This window comes from Heloderma suspectum, chromosome 4 (assembly GCF_057233095.1).
Source record: "Heloderma suspectum isolate Gila_16-S chromosome 4, 16-S_ref, whole genome shotgun sequence".
In the NCBI taxonomy this organism is placed as follows: Eukaryota; Metazoa; Chordata; class Lepidosauria; order Squamata; family Helodermatidae; genus Heloderma; species Heloderma suspectum.
In genome coordinates this window covers 77950934-77972847 of record NC_139461.1, presented here as the reverse complement: position 1 = coordinate 77972847, position 21914 = coordinate 77950934, and the positions used below count along the sequence as shown (strand labels likewise).

General features: G+C 41.5%; 1 protein-coding gene across 2 annotated transcripts in view; it reads right to left on the bottom strand.

Annotated features, from left to right (window-relative positions):
- Positions 1-969: 969 nt before the first annotated feature.
- Positions 970-21914, bottom strand: part of ZNF521 (zinc finger protein 521) — a 409617-nt gene continuing 388672 nt past the window's right edge. For both annotated transcript variants that reach the window (XM_084849674.1, XM_084849673.1), the window contains one exon: positions 970-1920. In XM_084849674.1, the coding sequence (XP_084705800.1) occupies positions 1891-1920 (30 nt within the window). In that variant the 3' untranslated portion in view covers positions 970-1890. The remainder of the gene's footprint in view (positions 1921-21914) is intronic.

The following is a 21914-nucleotide window of genomic DNA, read 5'->3' as shown; positions in this document are numbered from 1 at the left end:
CCATCTGTGGAGATTCAGAATGTGCCACTCAGCAAACTGGAAATCACACTTAAAATCTACCCTGACAGGAAAAGGCAAGCAACTTCAGCCCTTTGTGGTATTATATTGTGCAGCTCTAACCACTGCATAAGGAGTTCCAAAATACCACACAACTCCAACAAATGTGGAGAACGGATTTGGATTAACTTTTTTTATGAGCACTTTTGAGGACAAATAAAAAAGGAGGCCTTCATGGTGTGTCCTTCCTTTACTTGTACTTGGGACAAACAGGTTAATTTAGTTCTCAGCAACACTTCTCTGCTGGCTTTGAACAAGCCCCCACAGGAAATGAGAGGCTGGAGTGTTCACTGAAGCACTCTCTCTGGCCATGTCATCTACTGCCATCTCTGTCAGCAGTGAGGACAAGGGACTGGAGGGTAGAGGAGTCTGTGTCAATGCTGTGGCTGGAATTTAACAGGGTTGCCACCTCTACTTGAGAGGATGGGGGAAGAAATCAGCCACCTCTCCCTTCCATAAGATAATTCATTTATGCAGATGTAGTTCCCCCAGTATTTGAGGCTGAAATAAAAGATAAGAAAATATGGAGGTAGGAAAAGCAAAACTAAGGCTGCGATCCTAAGGCCACTTACTGGAGAATAAGCCCCACTGAACTCAATGGGATTTACTTCTTCTGAGTAGACATGCTTAGGATTGTAGTGTACAACTAGACCACCCAGACAACTAGACATGGTTTAAAACTGGGCAGATAGCAGCCATAGAGTTTAGGAGACTGATATTTGCAAGCCCTCTATCCAGATCACCTACCACAATAATCCTGGCATTTCTCTGAACACTGAGTGCTGTAACACATAGAATAAAATAAATATACATGTAACATTGCACATCTGACATAATTAGAAATGTCAACTGGAGAATATGAACTGGTAAGACCTAGATTACCAGGCACATGTGTGTGATGTAGAAATGTATGAGGTGGAGAGAAAAACAATTTGTTTATTTACAAGTCATGATTAATTTGCATAGGGGGAGAAGACATGCTTTTATCTGGGACAAAAGCCACAGCTACATTGTACGTAATGGTAAACTGAATTTATTTCCTCTTGGAAAACCATTCCAGTAATCTCCAGGTTCAGACTGCAGAGTAAACATTAATAACAGTAACATACAGGTTAGTTCAACTGATTCAAAAATTTGGCCATGTGACATCATTAAGGAAAAGTCTGGAACACTCAAAAGCTTCAAATGGTATCCAGGGAAAAAAGTTTCTTTGACAATCTACATAACAACTATTGCATATATGGTAATGCTATCTGTCATATCGCAAGGCTTACAAATATATATACAGGCCATATTCAGCTGGGGGATCCCGCTTGCAGAGTCTCTTCATATTTTGCTTTATTTTTTGCAAGATTCTTCAGCAATAAAAATACTCTTGAATTCATCTGTTTGTATACCAAAAGAGAGAGAGATTGTAGGCATAAGCTTGAATGAAAGGAAGGCCAAATAGGGTTGTAATGTATCACTGCTATTTTCTTCTTCTTTTTCTTCCTTGAAATAACATTTTCTTAAGCATTTTCCCTTTATATGTTATTATGATCATTATTCTTTTAATCCTGCTTGAATAGGGCCCAAGTCCACTTGTCTTTATAAGACCATTTTAGTATCAGACAACATAATACATGTGCAACACTTTATATACAGGAAGTCTCTCCGGTGCTCAAAAGTTCAAACACATGAACATCCAACAGTTTTGATAATACAAGTTTTATGGTACAATACAATGTTTCTGAATAATATACATTAACAATGAAAGTCTCGTGCAAAGAGTAAAACATGTTCCCTTTTTTTTTGTCCTGCAAAGAATCCACTCCTGAAGAACCAGGCCTTGCACTAACTGCTATGTTGGGTCATTGTATGATTCTGTAAGAGAAAAGAAAGGGATATGCAGTTATTGTACAGCAAAGGAAACAAAGTACATTAGCAGGGCTACAAGAAGACCATAAGATAGGAATAATAGTATGTCACATTAATACACTGGAATAATGTCTATAATCATCAATAGCACTTTTGTACCTAAAGATACCTTAGGCCTAAGTCCAAGATAGTACTTGGCTAACCATACATTCACACATGCTGATTTTGGCCTGTAATGGAGAATATGGAATTTCTTAAACTGTGGACCAGAAACCATTAGCAGGTCATGCAAAACCCTGCAGGATTATTGCCGGGTGCTGGGAATGTATCATAGCCTATCCCACTTGTGGGAATGATCATGGATTCATCTCGAAAAGTCCACTGCTGAGAAATTCCAATATATCAGTTCTTCATGTCGATGTCTTCATAGATATCTTTTCAAGAGTACTCCCATGGAGGTCACTACCAAGTGGGAGCTGCACCTAGGAGGATGACAAAGGTCCGAGAAGAATCCCAAAGGAAGACAGAATGCTGTGTGTCCCCAGTAGCATGTGACTCCTTTAATATTTCTAAAAGCAGCCAAGGCTGCGCTCCTAAGAACATTTAATAGGAAGTAAATCTGACCAAACTCTGTGGGAGTTATTTCTGAGCAAATGTGCTTAGGATTGAGCCGCATAGTATACTAGGCACTGTACAATATCTAAAGATCAACAAGGGCCCTGCCTATAGGCTTACAATGTAAAAAGTCACAAGATAAGTAAAAAGCAACCACTATACCACTTGACTGCACATACAGAGCCTTCCACATCAGTTTATTTCAAAATACTGAAAAGCAGTGATAGATATCAGGGCCTGAAAATACTGGCTATTATGGCCAAGAAATTACAGTTAAATCTGATTCAGTGTGACTCTTCTGGTAATCATGCTGCATTTTCATGGCACAAAAGGCTATCATGAACAAGGTGGTGTGTTGGTGCATGCTGCCGATCACTCCCACTGTAAGCAGGAACAGCTAACAAATCATGGACCTTCCAAAGAGATTGTGGTTTATGACTCTGGCTTGTCTGGGGAGAGACAAGTCAGAGTTCCTGGTTTGCAGGTCACAATATACCAGGCATGGGAAACGTGGCACTCCAGATGTTGTTGGACAACAACTCCCATAAACACTTACCACTGGCTACGTTGGCTAGGCTTAGAGTGGCCATGTGTCCTCTTTTACAGAGGACGGTCCTCTATTTGAAAGGTTTCCGAAGGACTGTCCTCTATTTTGAAGACATCTTCTATTTAAAATCCAAGTGCGTATAAAGATAAAGAACCATCCAAAGGAAAAGCTGGGCCTTGAACTTGTCCATCAGCGGCACCTGGACAGCAGACTGAGCAAGGCACAAAGGTCACCTGGTCACAGACTTCCACACTATGGTGATATGCACTGTATTTCCATTCAACTTATAATAATAATAATTTCTACATTTCCTTCTATACATATAAATTAGCATATGTAAATTTTGTGCAAATTGGTGTCCTGTTTTCTCTTTTTCGGTGATGCATGTCCTCTTTTTTGGCAATTGACAAGTGGCCACCCTAGCTAGGCCTGGTGGGAGCTGGAGTCCAACAACATCTGGCGGGCCACATATTCCCCATCCCTGCAATAAACAAACCACAGACGGATAGTCTGAAGTTTCTTTAGCTGCTCCCACTTACTGGAGGAGCCAAGCAGGATTGATCCAGCAGCATGTACCAGCACATTGCTTTGTTCACAAGAAGCCAGAACTCTTTAGAATACTGGCTTGTTGTTATGTGCAAACTGGGCCATTGTGTCTATTACTGTAATGTCCAGAATGTGTGGAGATCAGTGTGATCAAGATAGAACTCCCGAATGCACATATTTCCATGTGCCTGATATCACATTACATGATAGGATTCAAAAGCATGAATATTTCTCCTGTGCTGCCAAGCAGAGAAGCCATCACAAGCTGAATATGAGCCAACAATGTAATGTGGCTGCAAAAAAGGCAAATGCTATTTTGGGCTGCATTAATAGAAGCATAGCTTCCAAATCCTGGGAAGTACTCGTTCCCCTCTACTCAGCACTGGTTAGGCCTTGTCTGGAGTACTGTGTCCAGTTTTGGGCACCGCACATTAAGAAGGATGCAGACAAGCTGGAGAGGGTTCAGAGGAGGGCAACAAGGATGATCAGGTCACTGGAAACAAAGCCCTATGAAGAGAGACTGAAAGAAGTGGGCATATTTAGCCTTGAGAAGAGAAGACTGAGGGGAGATATGATAGCGCTCTTCAAGTACTTGAAAGAGAGGAAGGCCAGGATCTCGTCTTGATCATCCCAGAGTGCAGGACACGGAAGAATGGGCTCAAGTTACAGGAAGCCATATTCCGGCTGAACATCAGGAGAAACTTCCTAACTGTTAGAGCAATACGATAATGGAATCAATTACCTAGGGAGGTAGTGGGCTCTCCCACACTGGGGGCATTTAAGGGGTCTTGTTGGCCCCTTCCAACCCTACTATTCTATGATTCTAAAACAGAAGGAAAAGGCTGGTTCGCTATCTGATCTTGGCTTGGATCCAGAATTGTCATTCTGCCAGAGGAAGAATATCACTGGCATTAGTAGGACTTCCACATCTTCTCATCCCCCCTGCAGCTCCTCATGCACCCTCCAAATCTGCTCTAGAGGGCTGGGCATTCTGCAGGGGGGAAGAGAGGATGTGGAAGTATTCTGCCAGCAGTATCCTTTCACTGGTGGAATGACAATTCTCGATCTAACCCTAATCTAGGTGAAGTCTCTCTGGATTATAAAGATAGAATGCTGTGCTACATTTTCATGCTCAAATATTTTCTAGGAAAAAAGTGGGGTTTTGTGGGGTGCAAAACCCAACAAAAATCTTAAATTTGTCTCTACCTTAGGTCGTAATTTTTTTTTCACACCTGTTCACAGCTCCAATCTGTTGCTGCTTCAGTGCACTTCTATGGGGGTTTTCTTCTTCACTCCATGCCCCAACCAATCAGGGATCACATATTAAATATGATGGCGTAATGGCACCACATAGCCAATAAGATTTACAACTTGACAATTGCACTGATGGTAAACAAGTCTGTTGCATTGCCCTCACTCTCAATGGGGTGAAATGAGGGAACGTGTCTCTCAAGTCCAGGCAATGGGGCAACACTACCTGTTTGATGTGCCGGTGGCATAATTGCCTGCCAGCACTGCACAGCAAGATGTTTGCCCTAATGCAATTCTAGTCACACACAGTTGCTTATAGCTACTTGCAGCAGAATGTAGCCAGGGTTGCAGATTTGGATGTGGATGCTATCCATCTGCATTGGGTAACTTTTAAAGTGATGAGAATTCAGATGTACATCCAGATGAACATCCCCATCCAATTCTAGTCAACTACACACAACTGGATTAGAGTGTCTCCCTGGTTGCTTCAGCAACAGGAAAGGAAGAGAAGAGAAAAAGTTGCACTGGAACCAATCGGGTTAAGGCTCAGTGCATTTTGACTCAAAAGACTCTTCCTCAGGGGCAACTGAACCAGTATGAGCAGAGGAACAGCTTAAAACAGACATTGGATTCTTTTTACTTGAAATGCATCAATGCATCAAACTGCTCTAGTGTCTAAAGGACACATGTGGCCTACTGCCTCAAGTCCACTGCCAGTACTTCAATTGTCCCAATGGACAATACACACTCTTTTCTGAAAGCTTGTAGCTGCTACCTAGAGCTCTACACACTTACAAGGCTCCTCTTGCTGACTATAGCAGATGGACGACGGTAGACACTCGAGGCTCTTTTTTCAACCATAGCCAACAACAGGAGAGCAAAGAGAGCTGCAATGTTGGATTGTAGCCTATATATTTTAATGAGAGCCCCGACTTTCTTTTAAAAACTCTGTATCACATGTGGCCAGTTTAAGGTTTAAAAAAGCCACACAGCAGTATGTGACACACTGAAAGTAGCTTTTCATGTGAGCTCAGGACTCAAAACACAATGATTTTTTTAATTAAAAAAATCATGAAGGCACTAAAGTGGAAGATACAATATAAACTATGGAATTACCATCCACTCAGGCCTGCTTTGGTGTCCCACAGCTGATATGGCCTGCTGCACAATAAGATCCTCAAGAGAAAATGGAAATAAAAAGTCAGAGAAAAATCACTGTGTAAGCCACGACACAAACAAGAGGTTGGATCCAGAGAAGCACAAACAAAACGCAGCTCACACAACAGGGACTTCCTGGCGCTTATTGTCACCAACTCCACTGCAACTTTCCAGAAGCTGTTCCTTATGGTTGAGAAATCCTATACAATGTTGTGGAATGGGGCATGGGGGTGGGGGGAACTGTAGCAGAAGGGTGGAATCATCAAAATTTGGGAGGGCTGCCTTGCGCAAGAGAAAGTGTTTTTCTGCTCATGCAAGGCACTGTTGCATCCAAGTCATAGTCAATTCACAGAACATGGGCTTGTGGACTTCCTGAAGCAGGCTCCCTGGTTCTAAATACAACATGCATGTGCAGACTCTTTACATTTTCATAGTAGGCTAGAGAGAAATTCCTGGCTAAGGAGAAAGGTGGTTTGAGCGCATCATGGTTATAACGTTTATGAGACGAAAGGGTGAAATATGGGAAGAAAGAGATAAGAAATGGGTAAAAAAAAACTTTAATCCCACAGAGAGCTGCATTATATTCAGGGAGTGGGGGATGTTGTCTATCAGAGACCCCATGTCTAAGTGACTGAAAATTGCAACCATTAATCCCAGTTATCAATTGCTAGAGGTTTTGTTTTAAGGCTGTTTTTTAAATAAAGAATGTTGTGTTTAAAAATTTCGGATAAAAATTTCCTCTATTATCCACACAGCAGATCTCAACTCTGATATTCTCTTCTTTCCATGTGCTCAGGACTCCCACTTCCATGACAATGGGAGTTGATGCAAGTGGGGAAATCAGAAAATGGAGCTCCTGTTGACATGGACATGGGAGGTTTTAGTGCACAGGGAGAAGCAATATTAGAGTTAAGAACTTCTGTGTAACTCTGAGAATGGAATTTGCCCTTTACAGGACAAACAGTATACTTGAGGCAGATGTTTTTAACATTGCTCTTCTAGTATTGCAGGGAAAATGTGCAATACTAAATAACTTCCCTAAGTTCATTTATTCTGTCTGTCTCTTTCTCTCTCTCTCTGACTGGGTTTGGATGACATGCCATGGCTCAACGTGGGTTATTTAACCCATGATGAGCTGGGGATACCAGGTTGCATATGCAAGCCCCGATAGTGTGAGTTATGTGGAGGTTAAACAATCCTTGCATAACCTTAAAACAGACCATGGCTAGCTAGCATAGCATCTGGAAGGCCATACATTCCCCAATCTTGCTGTAGCCATTGCCAGTTTGTAGAGGAGAATAAGAGGATTAGATAATATACTTTACCAAATTTGAAACTGACTTTTTTTTTGCTTTGTCGTTCATATCCCATTCTTACAGATCACACACGGCCTTCAGTTTCACAGTAGTAAACTATATGCAGAAATGGAGGTGCAATAACAAATGCCATAAATGCACCATCAAACGAAACAAAGTTTTTTTTTAATGTATTTTTTTTAAATGCAGCTAGATAATTCTTTACATTCTATGGAACAATGTGACATCAGCACATGTCACATGCCAAAGACCCTAAAATACTAATTAGTAAACTTTGCAAGGACATTTGCCCAGTGAAATCAGTGGGAGTTAATATTTGCATAATCATATATTCAACCCTTTAGGTTCCAGATACTAAATTTAAATACTTAATTTCCCTATTAAATTTATGATCTGTAGTCACAGCTTGCTGCTTTAAGCAAGGGTCTGTGTCCATTTCCATGGACAAAAAAGTATTGGGAAATTGTTGTGTATGTTTTTCTCACCGAGTTCCACACTGTTAAAATCGTGTCCAGCTTTTACAGTGGCTAAAGAAAATTTCCTTGAAAACAGACAGGATTGTTTTTTTGCAGCAGCTGTTTGAAGCCTCCCCTGCCCCCCTTTACCTGAACTAAATTCTTAAAGAAAACAAGCTTTAAGGAAAAATACAGGGAAATAGAGTGCTACAAAAAAGCTCTCTCTCAAAAAAAGTTCCCACTAATTCACTACCCCATTAGAATCCCTCATGTGAAGTGCAGTTGCATTCAATTTAAATGAGACATTTCAAAGCTGAATGAAATGAATGCAATTGTTGCTGAAAAGCAGATTACAAATAAAGAAACATAAAGATTAAATGGGGATGTTATTGTTCAACAGATGGTGACAGTATCATAGCAGCATGTTTTTTTCTCTCCTTAATTCAAGAAAGCGAACACCAGTAATCAATCATCACTGATTAACTAATTATGGTATACTAACATTTTAAAATTTATGGGAAATCTGCATTTTAAAAACTCAGCTCTGTTCCAGCTTTCTCTCCCTTTTCATAAACCGACTGCATTCCAATACAGTTCCAGGTTGTAAAACAGATTTCTACATTACTAACCTTTAAGCACTACTTTAAAAAAAAGCCCAAAAAACAAAAGCAATTGGTTTCCAACAGACTGGATAATAAGTCTTTTGACCTGCATTCTTCTCTGACCCATTAAGGTCACCTCTGTGCTCGGGCATAGAGCTGACTTAGGAAATGCCTGCAAGTCCTGCATTTCATCTCCTGCCCACTCAAAATAAAGCTTTCTTTAAATGTGTCTGTTCGGGTCCCAAAAGACTGGGGAGGCATCCCAGTAGTGGGCAATGGAGGGACAGAAGCTTCTGCCTTTATTAATGAATGCAGACCATTATGAGTCTGGCTGGCTCCTGCGCTGTTCCCAGAAGCATATACTGTACGTGACTTAAAATGCTAGAATATTGACACAAAGCGAGCCAGGCAACCCTAAGGAAAATTACTCCTTGGATATAATGTAGGCTCGTAACAGCTATTAGAGTACAAAATAAAACCCTCCGGGATCAAACTGACATATACAGCATTCTACCTACTCCTCAAACATTAGAAGAATTTCTTTGTGAAGGCATTCTCAAGGACAGCATTAAACTGACTTTTGTAGCAATCTGCAACAGCTTTTTGGCTTACAGCTTTTAGTACTAAATCTCTAGTTTGAATCAATATAAGTACTATATCCTCCACATTAATCAATACATTTGGTTCAATACACATTCTATTAAATTATACTTTCTAATGAAGATTTTCTGCTTCTATCCCCTCATTCCCCCCCCCCCAAACTTCTTACTTTCAATTTGTCCTCGGAGAATGGCAGGATGCAGCATTTTCTTGGCGGAATGATGGGGGGCAAAATGGGCAAAGCCAGCAAAACCTTAATTAAAAGCCCTAATGCCAAATAGAGGATATAATTCCAATGTCAATACAATTTCCAGAACTTCCAGTATGATACTTCACTTTCCTAGATATCAAGATAAGATAGTTACTGCCAAACAGGCCGGGGAATAAATGTCCGAGAACACAAAAAAAGAGACTTGCTGTGCCATAGGTGCACAAAGCCAGAGGGGGAAAGGTTTTATTTTAATGTTTCTGCTTAAACAAAGAAATGATAAAGGGAAGTTGCAAAACACACAGCCGAGGCTAATGAGGAAGAAGAACCACACCCACAGAGGACGTTCTCAAAGCTAACGCTAGCATGGTGGTTAGACTCACTTCAGTTATCCATGCCCTGGTAAACTCCTGCTTGGATTACTGCAATGCATTATATGTGGGGCTGCCTTTGAAAATGGTCTGGAAACTTCACTTGGTTGAGAATATGGCTGAGAGATTGTTAACAGCAACTGGCATTATGAATATATTATATGTTGTATCGGTAGTAGGAATGACTTCAAGAATCAACAGGTCTCAAACACAACTGTTCTTTATTCAGCATACACAGAAGTGAAGAACTTAGCAGAAACTCCATCCACTGTTGCTACTCCCAACTCTACAGGAGCTGCCACAGTACCCCCTCCCATACATAATATTCCTCCCCCTTTAGCTATCATAGTCTTCCAACCAACGAGGAGGTACCCTTTCACAGCACGGTTCTGCGCTCGACTAGTGGGTCTAGATTGCTCAGATGACTTTCTTTCAGTAACTGCCATAGGTAAGGAAGGAATACTGCTCCCATCACTTCTGGCACTTCAACCAGCAGCAAGAGAAACACATCAGTTTGTGATAGATCTTCAGCAGCTACCTCTGCTGAAGCCAGCCCACTCTGACCAGAACACCTTCCCAACTGGTCAACATGGCGATGCCAAACTGACCCATCTGCACACTGGACCTTGTATGACACAGGTCCAGTGACCTCAGTGATAGAGGAAGGAATCCAACTCAGTCCAGCACCATAATTCCTAGCAAACACCTGATCTTGTGGGGCAAATGAACAGAGAGTAGGAGGTGAGAAGGCAGCACCCAGAGCTTCCTCCCATTTGCTTTCTAAGTCTTCAGCTAAATCTGGGTGCAGGTGGTCAAGGCAAGTTTTTAGATACTGGCCAATAAGTAACTCTGCAGGACTGACTCCTGTTGTTGCACAAGGAGTAACATGTTGAGCAATGAGAAATCTGGAAAGGCGTGTAGGCCAGTCTCTTCTAGCAATGCACTTCAGGGCATCTTTTGTTGTCTGCACCATCCGTCCAGTTTGGCCGTTCACTCGGGGATGATGAGATGCCATGGTGACAGCCTGAATAAGGTTCCTGTCTGCAAATGTTTTAAATTCAGCAGATGTATAAGCAGTCCCATTGTCTGAGATTATAGTATCAGACACCCCATAGGTTGCAAATAAGTGGTGCAGCGCTGTGATTGTTGCAGCGGCAGTTTGTGATGGTACTAAGACCACTTCAAGCCACTTTGAGTAAGAATCTACCACAACCAAGAAGTTTTTTTGTTGAAATGGTGCTGCAAAATCAACATGGATTCTTCACCAAGGCTTCCTGGTCACTTCCCATGGAAAGATAGGTGCCCTTGGTGGATTGTGGCTAGTGGCTTGACAAGTACTACACTCATTTACAGTTTTTCAATATCCGAGTCAACACCTGTCCGCCACACATAGCTTCTGGCCAATGCTTTCATACAAATGATACCTGGATAAGCTGCATGCAGTGTGGTCAAGATGGTTTGAGACCCTTATCTGCAATAACAACAAGGTTTCCCCATAGCAGACATCCCTTATGGGCAAACATCTCATGTTGATGGCATTTGAATCCATACTCAGTTTAAAACACAAGCCAGTACAGGATCTCGAGCAATCAGCCTAGCAATTTGATCAGCCTGAAGAGGTGGGTCAGGAAGGCCTCCTAGCATCAAGACTTCCAGTGGAGGAGGTACGACAAAATTTGGAATTTGAAGTGGTGCCCAACTCAATCCATCGGCATTAGCTATTGTGTTTCTTGGTTTGTAGACAAATGTATAATCATAAGCACTGAGCAGAATCCTCCACCACTGCATGTGAGGTGACAGTATGCAAGGAATAGGCTTACCAGGGGAGAAGATTCCTAAAAGAGGCTTGTGATCAGTGCATATTTCAAAAGCATGGCCACAGAGATAGTTGTGGAACTTTTTGACTCCTACAATCAAAAGAGAAGCCAGGGCTTCTCTGTAAATTTGTGCAAAGTTTCTTTCAGTGGATGATATAGTCCTTGAATATTAAGCAGTTGATGCCTCTGTACCATCTGGGAATTTGAGGCTTAGCACAGAACCAACCTTGTAAGAAGTATCAGTGTAAGGGTTAGTGGCTTTTCTTCATCATAACGTTCCAAGCAGAGAATTTGAATTCAACCAGTGTTTGACATTCTGGAAAGCATTCTCATGCTGGCTGGTCCATTTCCATGGAACTCATTTTCCCAGAAAGCAATGCAGTAGCTCTTTAATGGTAGCCTTTTGTGGAAGAAAACTGAGAAGTCCTAAAAGGGCTTGAAGTTCCTGCTTTGTTTTTGGAGCAGGTGCATCGTGAATTGCATGTAGTTTGTCTTCAGTGGGTGAATGCCAGAAGCATCGATACGATAGTCCCAAAATGTTATGCTGGAGGTTCCAATTTCACATTTCTCCTCTTTTACATGAATGCCAGATGTGTCAAAATGGTGTAGGACTTCTTGAAGTCATTCAGCAAGTTCTTCCTCTGTTGATCCCATAAGCAGGACATCATCAAAATAAAGTACAACACCTGGAATTCCAGAAAGTAGGGTTTCCATGAATTGTTGGAACAGTCCAGAGGCCACAGAAATTCCTAATTGCAGACACCTTACTTGGAACTGATTGGTTCGAAATTGGGAAAGGAGTATGACAAGGCTGTATATTGTCGCCCTGCTTATTTAACTTATATGCAGAGTACATCATGAGAAACGCCGGGTTGGATGAATCACAGGTCAGAATTAAGATTGCCGAGAGAATTCTCAACAACCTCAGATACGCAGATGATACCACCCTAATGGCAGAAAGCGAAGAGGATCTAAAGAGCTTCTTGTTGAGGGTGAAAGTGGAGAGTGCAAAAGCTGGTTTGAAACTCAACATTAAAAAAACTAAAATCATGGCATCTGGCCCCATCACTTCCTGGCATATAGAAGGGGAAGAAATGGAAGCAGTGACAAATTTATTTTCTTGGGCTCCAAGATCACCGCAGATGGTGACTGTAGCCATGAAATTAAACGACGCTTGCTCCTTGGGAGGAAAGCTATGGCAAACCTAGACAGCATAGTAAGAAGCAGAGACATCACCTTGCCGACAAAGGTTCGTATCATCAAAGCTATGGTTTTCCCAGTAGCAACGTATGGCTGTGAGAGCTGGACTATAAGGCTGAGCGCCAAAGAATTGATGCTTTCGAACTGTGGTGCTGGAGAAGACACTTACAAGTCCCCTGGACTGCAAGGAGGTCAAATCAGTCCATCCTAAAGGAAAAGAACCCTGAGTGCTCATTGGAAGGACAGATATTAAAGCTGAAGCTCAAATATTTTGGCCACCTAATGCGAAGAGAAAACTCCGTGGAAAAGACCCTGCTGCTGGGAAAGATTGAAGGCAAAAGGAGAAGGGGATGGAGAGGATGAGATGGCTAGATAGCATCACCGATGCAATGAATATGGACTTGAACACACTCCGGGAGAGAGCGGAGGGCAGGAAGGCCTGGCGTGCTATGGTCCATGGGGTCACGAAGAGTCAGACACGACTGAACGACTGAACAATACTTGGAATGCCCCTCGATGAGTGATTATTGTTTGGGCATCTGCTGTAGAATTATCAACAACCAACTGTTGATATGCTTGGGCCAGATCAAGTTTTGCAAAGGCCTTCCCTCCACCAAGAACAGGGAGGAGTTGATTGACAGCAGGCACTGGAAATGGATGCTGCTTAAGTGCCTTATTCACAGTGCACTCGTAATCCCCACACAGTAATTGCCACACAGTCTCACCTTCCTATTAGGTTTTAATACTGGCACAATGGGTGTAGTGCACTGGGTCTATGTAACTGATTCTAGCACAATTTGTTTGATGAGATGCTCAAGCTCTTCTTCCATTTTTCCCTGTAATGAAAAAGGCAAGTTCCTGGCTTTCATGCAGATTGGTGCAATGGATGGATCCAGATGGAATGTCACTGGCTGCCCCTTGTATTCTTCCAATTCTTCAGAAAACACCCTTGGAAATTTATTAGCAATTGCTGCAAGCTGACTTGTAGTAAGGGTGTGAATTCCTTGAATGCTGATTCCTATTGATGAGAATCAGTTTCTCCCCAAGAGGTGTTTTTGCTGCCCCTCCACAATTATAAGTGGAAGCTTCCCTTGGAAGGAAAGGAGCCATACTGTACATCTATAATGAAGCATCCAACATCAGCCTTCTTTGCATTGTAATCACACAGAATGCATGAGGGACTTGACAACCTTGGAGCAAGAGTCCCAGAAAATATGGGCTTAAAGGTGTCCCTGTAAATTAGGGAGACCCCTGATCCTGAATCCACTTCCATGTTGCACCTCCAGCCATTGATTAATACTGTTGCATACAACACAGAATCATGAGGTTCCTTGCCACAGGCCTTCTGAATGTGATATAGCTGTTGAGTTTCATCATCCTGTGGACAATCAACCTCATGGGACACTAGGTGAAGTGACTCTTTGTTATAGTTCCTTGGCTGACAGATTTTGATGGCAAACTCACTCAAGGTGGCCCTTCTCCTTGCAAAACGTGCGCTCAGCATCCTTGAATCTGCACAGAGAGAGCCGTTGTGGCCCTCCACAGTCTGAGCAGGAATAGCTAAGCCACAGCCTATCTGCAGATTTTATGGAGGGTGCATTTCCTGTGTTCTATTGACCTTGCTGCCCTGAATTCTTAGCCTGCTTGCTCTGGATGGCATTTACATCCTCTGCATCTCCCTTGAGTTCTGTGACATATAGTGATGCAGTCTCACTGGCTAATGTCTTTTCTTGAGCCATTGCAAATGTCAAGTTTGGCTTGGACAGGAGGCGTTGTTGAAGAGCTTAATCATAAACCACATAAACAAGGTGATCCCTCAACATATCCTCTAGAAAATCCCCAAAGTTGCAGTGCGGAGAAAGATCATAGAATCATAGAATCATAGGGTTGGAAGGGGCCTAGAAGGCCATCGAGTCCAACCCCCTGCTCAATGCAGGAAACCAAGTCAGAGCATCCCTGACAAATGGCTGTCCAGCCTCATCTTGAAGGCCTCCAGTGTGGGAGAGCCCACCACCTCCCCAGGTAATTGGTTCCATTGTCATATTGCTCTGACACTCAGGAAGTTTTTCCTGATGTTCAGCCGGAATCTGGCTTCCTGTAACTTGAGCCCATTATTCCGTGTCCTGCACTCTGGGATGATCAAGAAGAGATCCTGGCCTTCTTCTCTGTGACAACCTTTCAAGTACTTGAAGAGTGCTATCATATCTCCCCTCAGTCTTCTCTTCTCAAGGCTAAACATGCCCAGTTCTTTCAGTCTCTCTTCATAGGGCTTTGTTTCCAGTCCCCTGATCATCTTTGTTGCCCTCCTCTGAACCCTCTCCAGTTTGTCTGCATCCTTCTTAAAGTGTAGTGCCCAGAACTGGACACAGTACTCCAGATGAGGCCTAACCAGTGCTGAGTAGAGGGGAACTAGTACTTCCCGGGATTTGGAAGCGATGCTTCTATGAATGCAGCCCAAAATAGCATTTGCCTTTTTTGCAGCCACATCACATTGTTGGCTCATATTCAGCTTGTGATCGACAACATCACTATATGTCACAGACATATAGATGACGCAGTTCTGCAATATAAGCAGCAATCCCCTCACCAAGTTGCTGCATTTGTTTGTGAAATTTAAATCTCTGCACAATAGCTGAAGGATTTGGTGAGAAATGTATCTTCAGTAATCCTAAAAGTTCATCAAATGTCTTGGTTTTGGGTGAGGCAGGAGCAGTGAGGGATCCCATGCAGTCTCCCATCCAAGTACTAACCAGGGCTAACCCTGCTTAGCTTCCAAGATCAGATGACATCAGGTGCATCCAGGCCGTTGGTTGATAAGCTCTAGCAAGCATAGAACCCAATTGTGGGACTGCACAGAGATGATGGAGAAGACAAGTTGTAATATTTAGGAAGCAATCTTATGCATGTTCGAACAGAAAATAGTCTTACAATGTTTTTGTAGATTTTTTAGATATCTACATTTAGAGCAGTCTTATACATGTCTTCAGAAGTAAGTCCCATGGAGTTGAATGAGACTTACTCTCAGATAAATGGGTATAAGATTGCAGCCTTAATATGTTAATCTAATCTATGATAGAAATGAAGTTAAAGGCCCAGTATATGGCCTTAATCGAGATAAGACAATATTTCAAACATGAAACTACAGTGTCCAGCCACGTTTCTAAATGATTTATCAGTATTATGCTAAAATCCTGTACCTACCTACCTGGGAGCAAGCCCCACTGAGCTCAATGGGACTTAATTACGAGTAGACGTGTCATCATGGTGATCACTCGTGACCGAGTAAGATTGTATTCCAAAGACAGAGTCTATTGAGATAACTCTTTAAAAGGATTAGACAGATTCATAGAAGATAGGTCAATCAACATATTAATCTCTAGAAGTGGGTCTGCAGGTGGCTGTAAAGGCCGATTCTGGATCTACACAGCCTCCCACAGTGAGGACATAGGTTTCCAGGTGGAAGGTGGTCACAGTGAGGGTTTGCTTGATGTGCCTTCTGCTGAGCTCATTTCTCCCTTTTGCTCTGTACTCGTGCTTCTTCAAAGTCCATAGCGCCTTTAATATAGGGTGACCTCCAGTTGGAACGCTCATGAGTTAGAGCTTCCCAGTTCTCAATGCTTATGTTACATTTTTTTAGATTAGCTTTAAGAAAATCTCTTTTGCTGTCCACCAATATTCCATTTTCCATTCATAAGTTGGGAATAGAGTAACTGCTTTGGAAGATGATAATCAGGCATTTGAACAACATGGCCAATCCAGCAAAGTTGATGTTGGAGAATCATTGTTTCAACGCTGGTGGTCTTTGCTTCTTCCAGTACGCTCAAATTAGTCCGTCTGTCTTCCCAAGTAATTTGCAGAATTTTTCGGAGGCAGCATTGGTGGAATTTTTCGAGAAGTTGGGAGTGGTGTTTATAGATGGTCCATATTTCACAGGTGTATAGTAAGGATGGTAGTACAATGGCTTTGTAAACAAGCATTTTGGTCTCCCTGCACATGTCCCAATCCTTGAACACTCTACGCTTCATTCAGGAGGATGCTACAGTCGCAGAGCTCAAGCGATGCTGAATTTCAGCGTCGATGTTGGCTTTTGTGGAGAGATGGCTGCCAAGATAAGAAAAGTGATCGACATTTTCCAGCATAACACCATTAAGATGGATTGATGGTGCTACAGAGGGATTGGTTTGTGCTTGCTGGTAAAGCACTCTGGTTTTTTTGATGTTAAGCGAGAGGCCGAGCTTTTCATATGCTTCTGTGAAGATGTTTAGGATAGTTTGGAGATTTTCCTCTGAATGTGCGCAGATTACATTATCATTAGCATATTGAAGTTCTATGACAGAGGATGTAATTACCTTACTTTTTGCTTTCAGCCTACTGAGATTAAAAAGTTTTCCATCATGTATAGGATTGTGCTGTTAGGATCTTATTTTTTGTAAGCAGTGCAGTTTAATGCCTAAGCATAAATGCTATTGCATTTCTTCAGCGGTGTTATCTATTTATATGCCTTCCTCCTCAACATATGCATAATAAACACTGCACTTATATCACTAGATTGCAACGATGTTTTCTTTGCTCTTTTTTTGTCAGTTCAGTCACTATGAACCTGAAAAGAAACTGGTGAATTTCCTTTTGACATTTAACACCATTCCACACAATAACATCTAACACTCCCTGAATGACATTATATCAACATCACAGAAAAAGGTGAGAGAGCATAGCAAAAAGTCAAGATGAGAAATGTATAGGAAATGAATAGAAATGGACTTTTTCTTCATCTGTCATTTGGATTTGTTTCCTGTTCCTCTGTAATTTTCAGAATTAACAGGCCTCATGTTTACTAACCTCTTCTCAATATTCATACCTGGGGAAGGAAAGGAGTATATTGTTCAATAATCCCAATCTAGACTCAGTCAAAGGCACCTAAACCAGAAAATACTGTATCAACTATGAGAAAAATCAATGGCAAGAGGTTTTTTTTTCTCTCTTTTTAAACTACCGATCAGTAGTCTTTGGCCTGGACATTGTTTTGGTACCTTTAAGACTTCTGCTGAAGGAGGAGTTCCCACAGTGAGTGGCAGCTTTTCTGCTATGATGTTGCCATGGCTACTGGCATACCTAATTCCCCAGGAGTGGGGAAAAAGAGAGGGTAAGTAGACAGCAGTAGCATTGTGACAGCAAAGAATTTTCCACCCAAGGGTACTAAAGCTCCACTTGAGCTGCAAAATAGGAACCTGACCTATAAAATCATCTCTGCATGGATCTCAGGCCTGATCTACATATGAAGCAGAGTGAGGTGCACTGCTTCAAACTGAAGGTGTAAGATACTGTTTTTGATTGCTCCCCAGCATTAAAAACTCCCTATACATAGAAAAACCAATAGGAGAGTAGCACTAATGTAAATTACATTGTGCTAGCCTAAGGGACCTCTAGTTCAACGCCAATAGCGCTACCTAGTGTGACAGGATTCCCCAGAAAATCCATCATACCGGTTAACGCTATTGTCATTGCACTAGAGGTCCCTTAGGCTAGCAGAACATAATTTACATTAGTGTTACTGTCCAAATGGATACTGCCCAATGTCTGCTGCATGTATAGACCCAATCATTATTGATTCAGAACACCTGTTGGCCCCACTGTACCCAAATTTTCCTTCTTCTTACTATGATCTCTATAGTATGATCACATATAAAGAGATACAACCTTCTCATTAGTACGATCACATCTAAGAAGATACAACCCTTATTCCAGGCCAATTTATATCATCAGACCTGTAATAATAAGACTCCTTGTTTTCTATATATAATTCAGCTATTGCACAATTACTTGTGTGTTTGAAGCCCATCATAACTATTCTTCCGTCCTGTCCTATCCTATCCTATCCTATCCTATCCTATCTGCTGTGATAATTTATGGGTTGGATTCAGATTTAGTCATACTAACTTAAGTCCCATTCATTATAATGGGTCTGCTTTAAGTATGACCAAGTTTGGACCCAACCCTATATTTGTTTTTTACTTATTTAAAAGATTTCTGTCCTACCATTCTGCAAAACAGTGCCTGAAGTAGCTAACAGAATGTGTGTGTGTGTGTATATATATATATATATATTCCAGGTATTATTAAAACATAATAAAATTACAATAATCCCCCCCACCCCCGAAATTGTTAAAGTTGTACAGCCCAATCCATTGACTTGGAAGTAAGCTTCACTTAGTTCAATGGGACTTATTTCCAGGTAAATATGCAGCCTTAACAGCAAACTGATTTTAAAAATTACCTGTGAGGAACAGATCTATGATGGCTATACACAAACAAGCCATCACTCAATACTTGCCACTCATAGTGTGTAAAATTGTCTTTGATTTGGTTGTGTGAATTAGCCCTCAGTTACAATACAGTCGAGCACTGTTCTATCGACAGGATACAGCAATAACTAGGACAGAAACTTACATCAAACCAGCTAGGTTTTGATTAACCCGGTAGTAGGACTATATGTAGATGCCATCTACATCATAATGTTAAAGTGTCTGTAACTGGAACATGTAACTGGACCATGCTGACTAGTCCACTGGTTCCCCATGGGATTGCAGTTATTCCAGTCACACCAATGCAACAGCTTTGGGAGACGGGTGATCTGTGTAATAATGCAATTGAAATTGCCATGCAGTTGCACATTAAGAGGTTTACCATGGTGCAAAAAGCAAAAGTTCATTGGAACATGGTTACTGCAAATTATACCTTGCCTCCAAACCAGAACTGGAAACCCAGTTCAAATTGTGGTTTCCAGTTCTGGTTTGGAAGAAAGCTATGATTTGTGGTAATCATAGCTTGCCTGATTCAGACATCAAGGCATGGTTTTTGGCTGTGATGTCTGAACTGCACTTATATATGAAATTTAATCCTAAAACGAACCTGGGAGGACACTTTCTAACTGTGATTTTATAAAACTTGAGTTTACAAGCTTGTAAAGCTCAAGAGGCTTACTAATGAAAAGGTCCCCGTCCCCAGGTGACTTTCACACTTCTAATTTTGTTAGGCACATAGTGCCTAAGTTACACCTACCCAGTTGAGAAAAAAACAACCAGAAGCCAGTGAAAGAAGATTCCACGTTTTTATGCCACAGCTCCAGTACAGTAGAGTAACATGGGACATAAGGCTTTGATAGGCGAGACCATCTAATCAAATATTCAGGGATTAAGTCAGTATGTTATGGACAGATGTGTTCGTGTGCCAGTTGTTGCTTTAATTTTTTTCTTGTAATGTTTAATTTATCATGCTGGTGCTTTTTAAACTAGAACATCTGTAAACAAGTTTAAGTATGACCTCTCTCGTTTTACATCCATGTGTGGTGCTCTTTCTCCATGCCTTAATTGTAGATACCTTCAAGACAAATAAATCTATGGCAGGAAAAGAATGACAGGCCAAGCAACTTGACAGGCTGTACGGTGTTTACCTTTATGTGAATAAGCAATCTCTGCTTGCTTAGTTCTGAGTATAGAACTGACTCTGAGAACACAACCCATGGTACATACACATTTCTTTATAGGTCAAAGCCAATTAAACAAACTACTGCTAAATATTTAACAGCTCTGTTTAGTAATTAGTAGCAAATAATGGGAGCTTAAATTGATAATCACACAGATGTTCCTAACACTAAGCCAGCTATTATGTCATTCACATCCTTTTAATAATCTATGTGTTTCTGTAAGTGGCATTAAAAGGTGAGTTTTAAGAATTTCCCCAAACTTACATTTTGCCCATTCACATTTAAAGTGAAATCACACTTAACTAAAGGAGTCAGCACATCAATTTCAGTTGGGTTTGCACAATCATTTTCAGTCACAGTGGCTTAAATAACCCACCGTGGTTCAGCATTTGCCAGGCACCTGCACATGCCCTTTCCGTAACCCAACCCCCGCTTGTAAGTTGTCATGTTGTCTGAACCCGATTAGTGGGCGATTGTTGGCATGGTTAACATACCAGCCACAAGCCTAAAACTGCCCATAGGTTCTGGGTGGTTTATTAACCATGTCAACAACCTACCCTCTCTGGCTTTGGATGACATGACTACTTATCAGGGGTTGAGTTATAGAACACATGTGCTGCAAACTACAGTAGCTTATTTAAGCCACCATGGCTGAAAATGATTGTGTGAACCACCTGTCTGGTGCCTTCAAATGTAAGCTTTGTAAAGGTCACATTGGCTGAAATCCTGTACCCAATTACCTGGGAGTAAGCCCCACTGAATTCAGTAGCACTTACCATTGTGTAGACATGTATAGGATTGTGCTTCAAGGTAACATGGAGGGAAATCACCAACTTGTGATTTGTATGCTGCAGTTGATTGTTTCTGGACTACATGCAAAACACTGAGGTTCAAAATTGCAACTGATATATATGCTTATGCAAGGAAGGGGGAAGCACTTCTATTACTTAAAACACACATGTCCCTAGCTCACCCACTTTTCACAATCTATACATCCTAGGATGTGCTGTGGATTTACTCCTTTTCTGCAGATGCACATTGCAGCATGGTATAATATAGAAGCTGTTGAGTTAATATATTAGGGATGTGTGTAAACAGAGATACCACCTCAGTGAAAGGGACGGGAATAGAAGAACTGCAGATCTCTTTCAGTCAAAAACTTTGTGATTCCATGCATATTTCACTATTATATCTGATAGGGGTGACACCATGGAGATTGGGGTTTAGATTAATTTCCAGATCTCTACCAGAGGAGGTTGAAAGTAGATTCACTTGATATTATTTTGTAAAACAGATTATCTACAAATAAAATAAAATACATCCATTTAAGAGCAGAGAGGAAGAGGATTTGCCATTTTGTTTTAGTTTTGTTTATTAAATTTATTACTCGCCCATCTGGCTAGTCACCCAGCCACTCTGGTGATGTACAGAGTGTATGATAGAACAGTTTAAAACAATAAAATTCTACATTAAAAACATAATCTTTCTAAAAATACACTCACCCACCCCAAATGCCTGCCTGAACAACCATGTTTTTAATGCGCGGTGGAAACTAATTAAAGAGGGGCATGGCAGAATTCCCTAGGGAGGGAGTTCCAAAGAGTGGGGGCCACCACAGAAAAGGCCCTCTCCCTCGTCCCCACCAGTCTAGCTGTCCTGGCTGATGGGACAGAGAGAAGGCTACCCAAGGATGATCTTGTTAAGTGGCCTGTCTGGTGTTGCTGGAGGTGCTCCTTAAGATAGGCTGGGCCGGAACCATATAGGGTTTTAAAGGTCAAAACCAACACCTTGAATTTTGCCCAGAAAACAACTGGTAACCAGTGCAACTCCT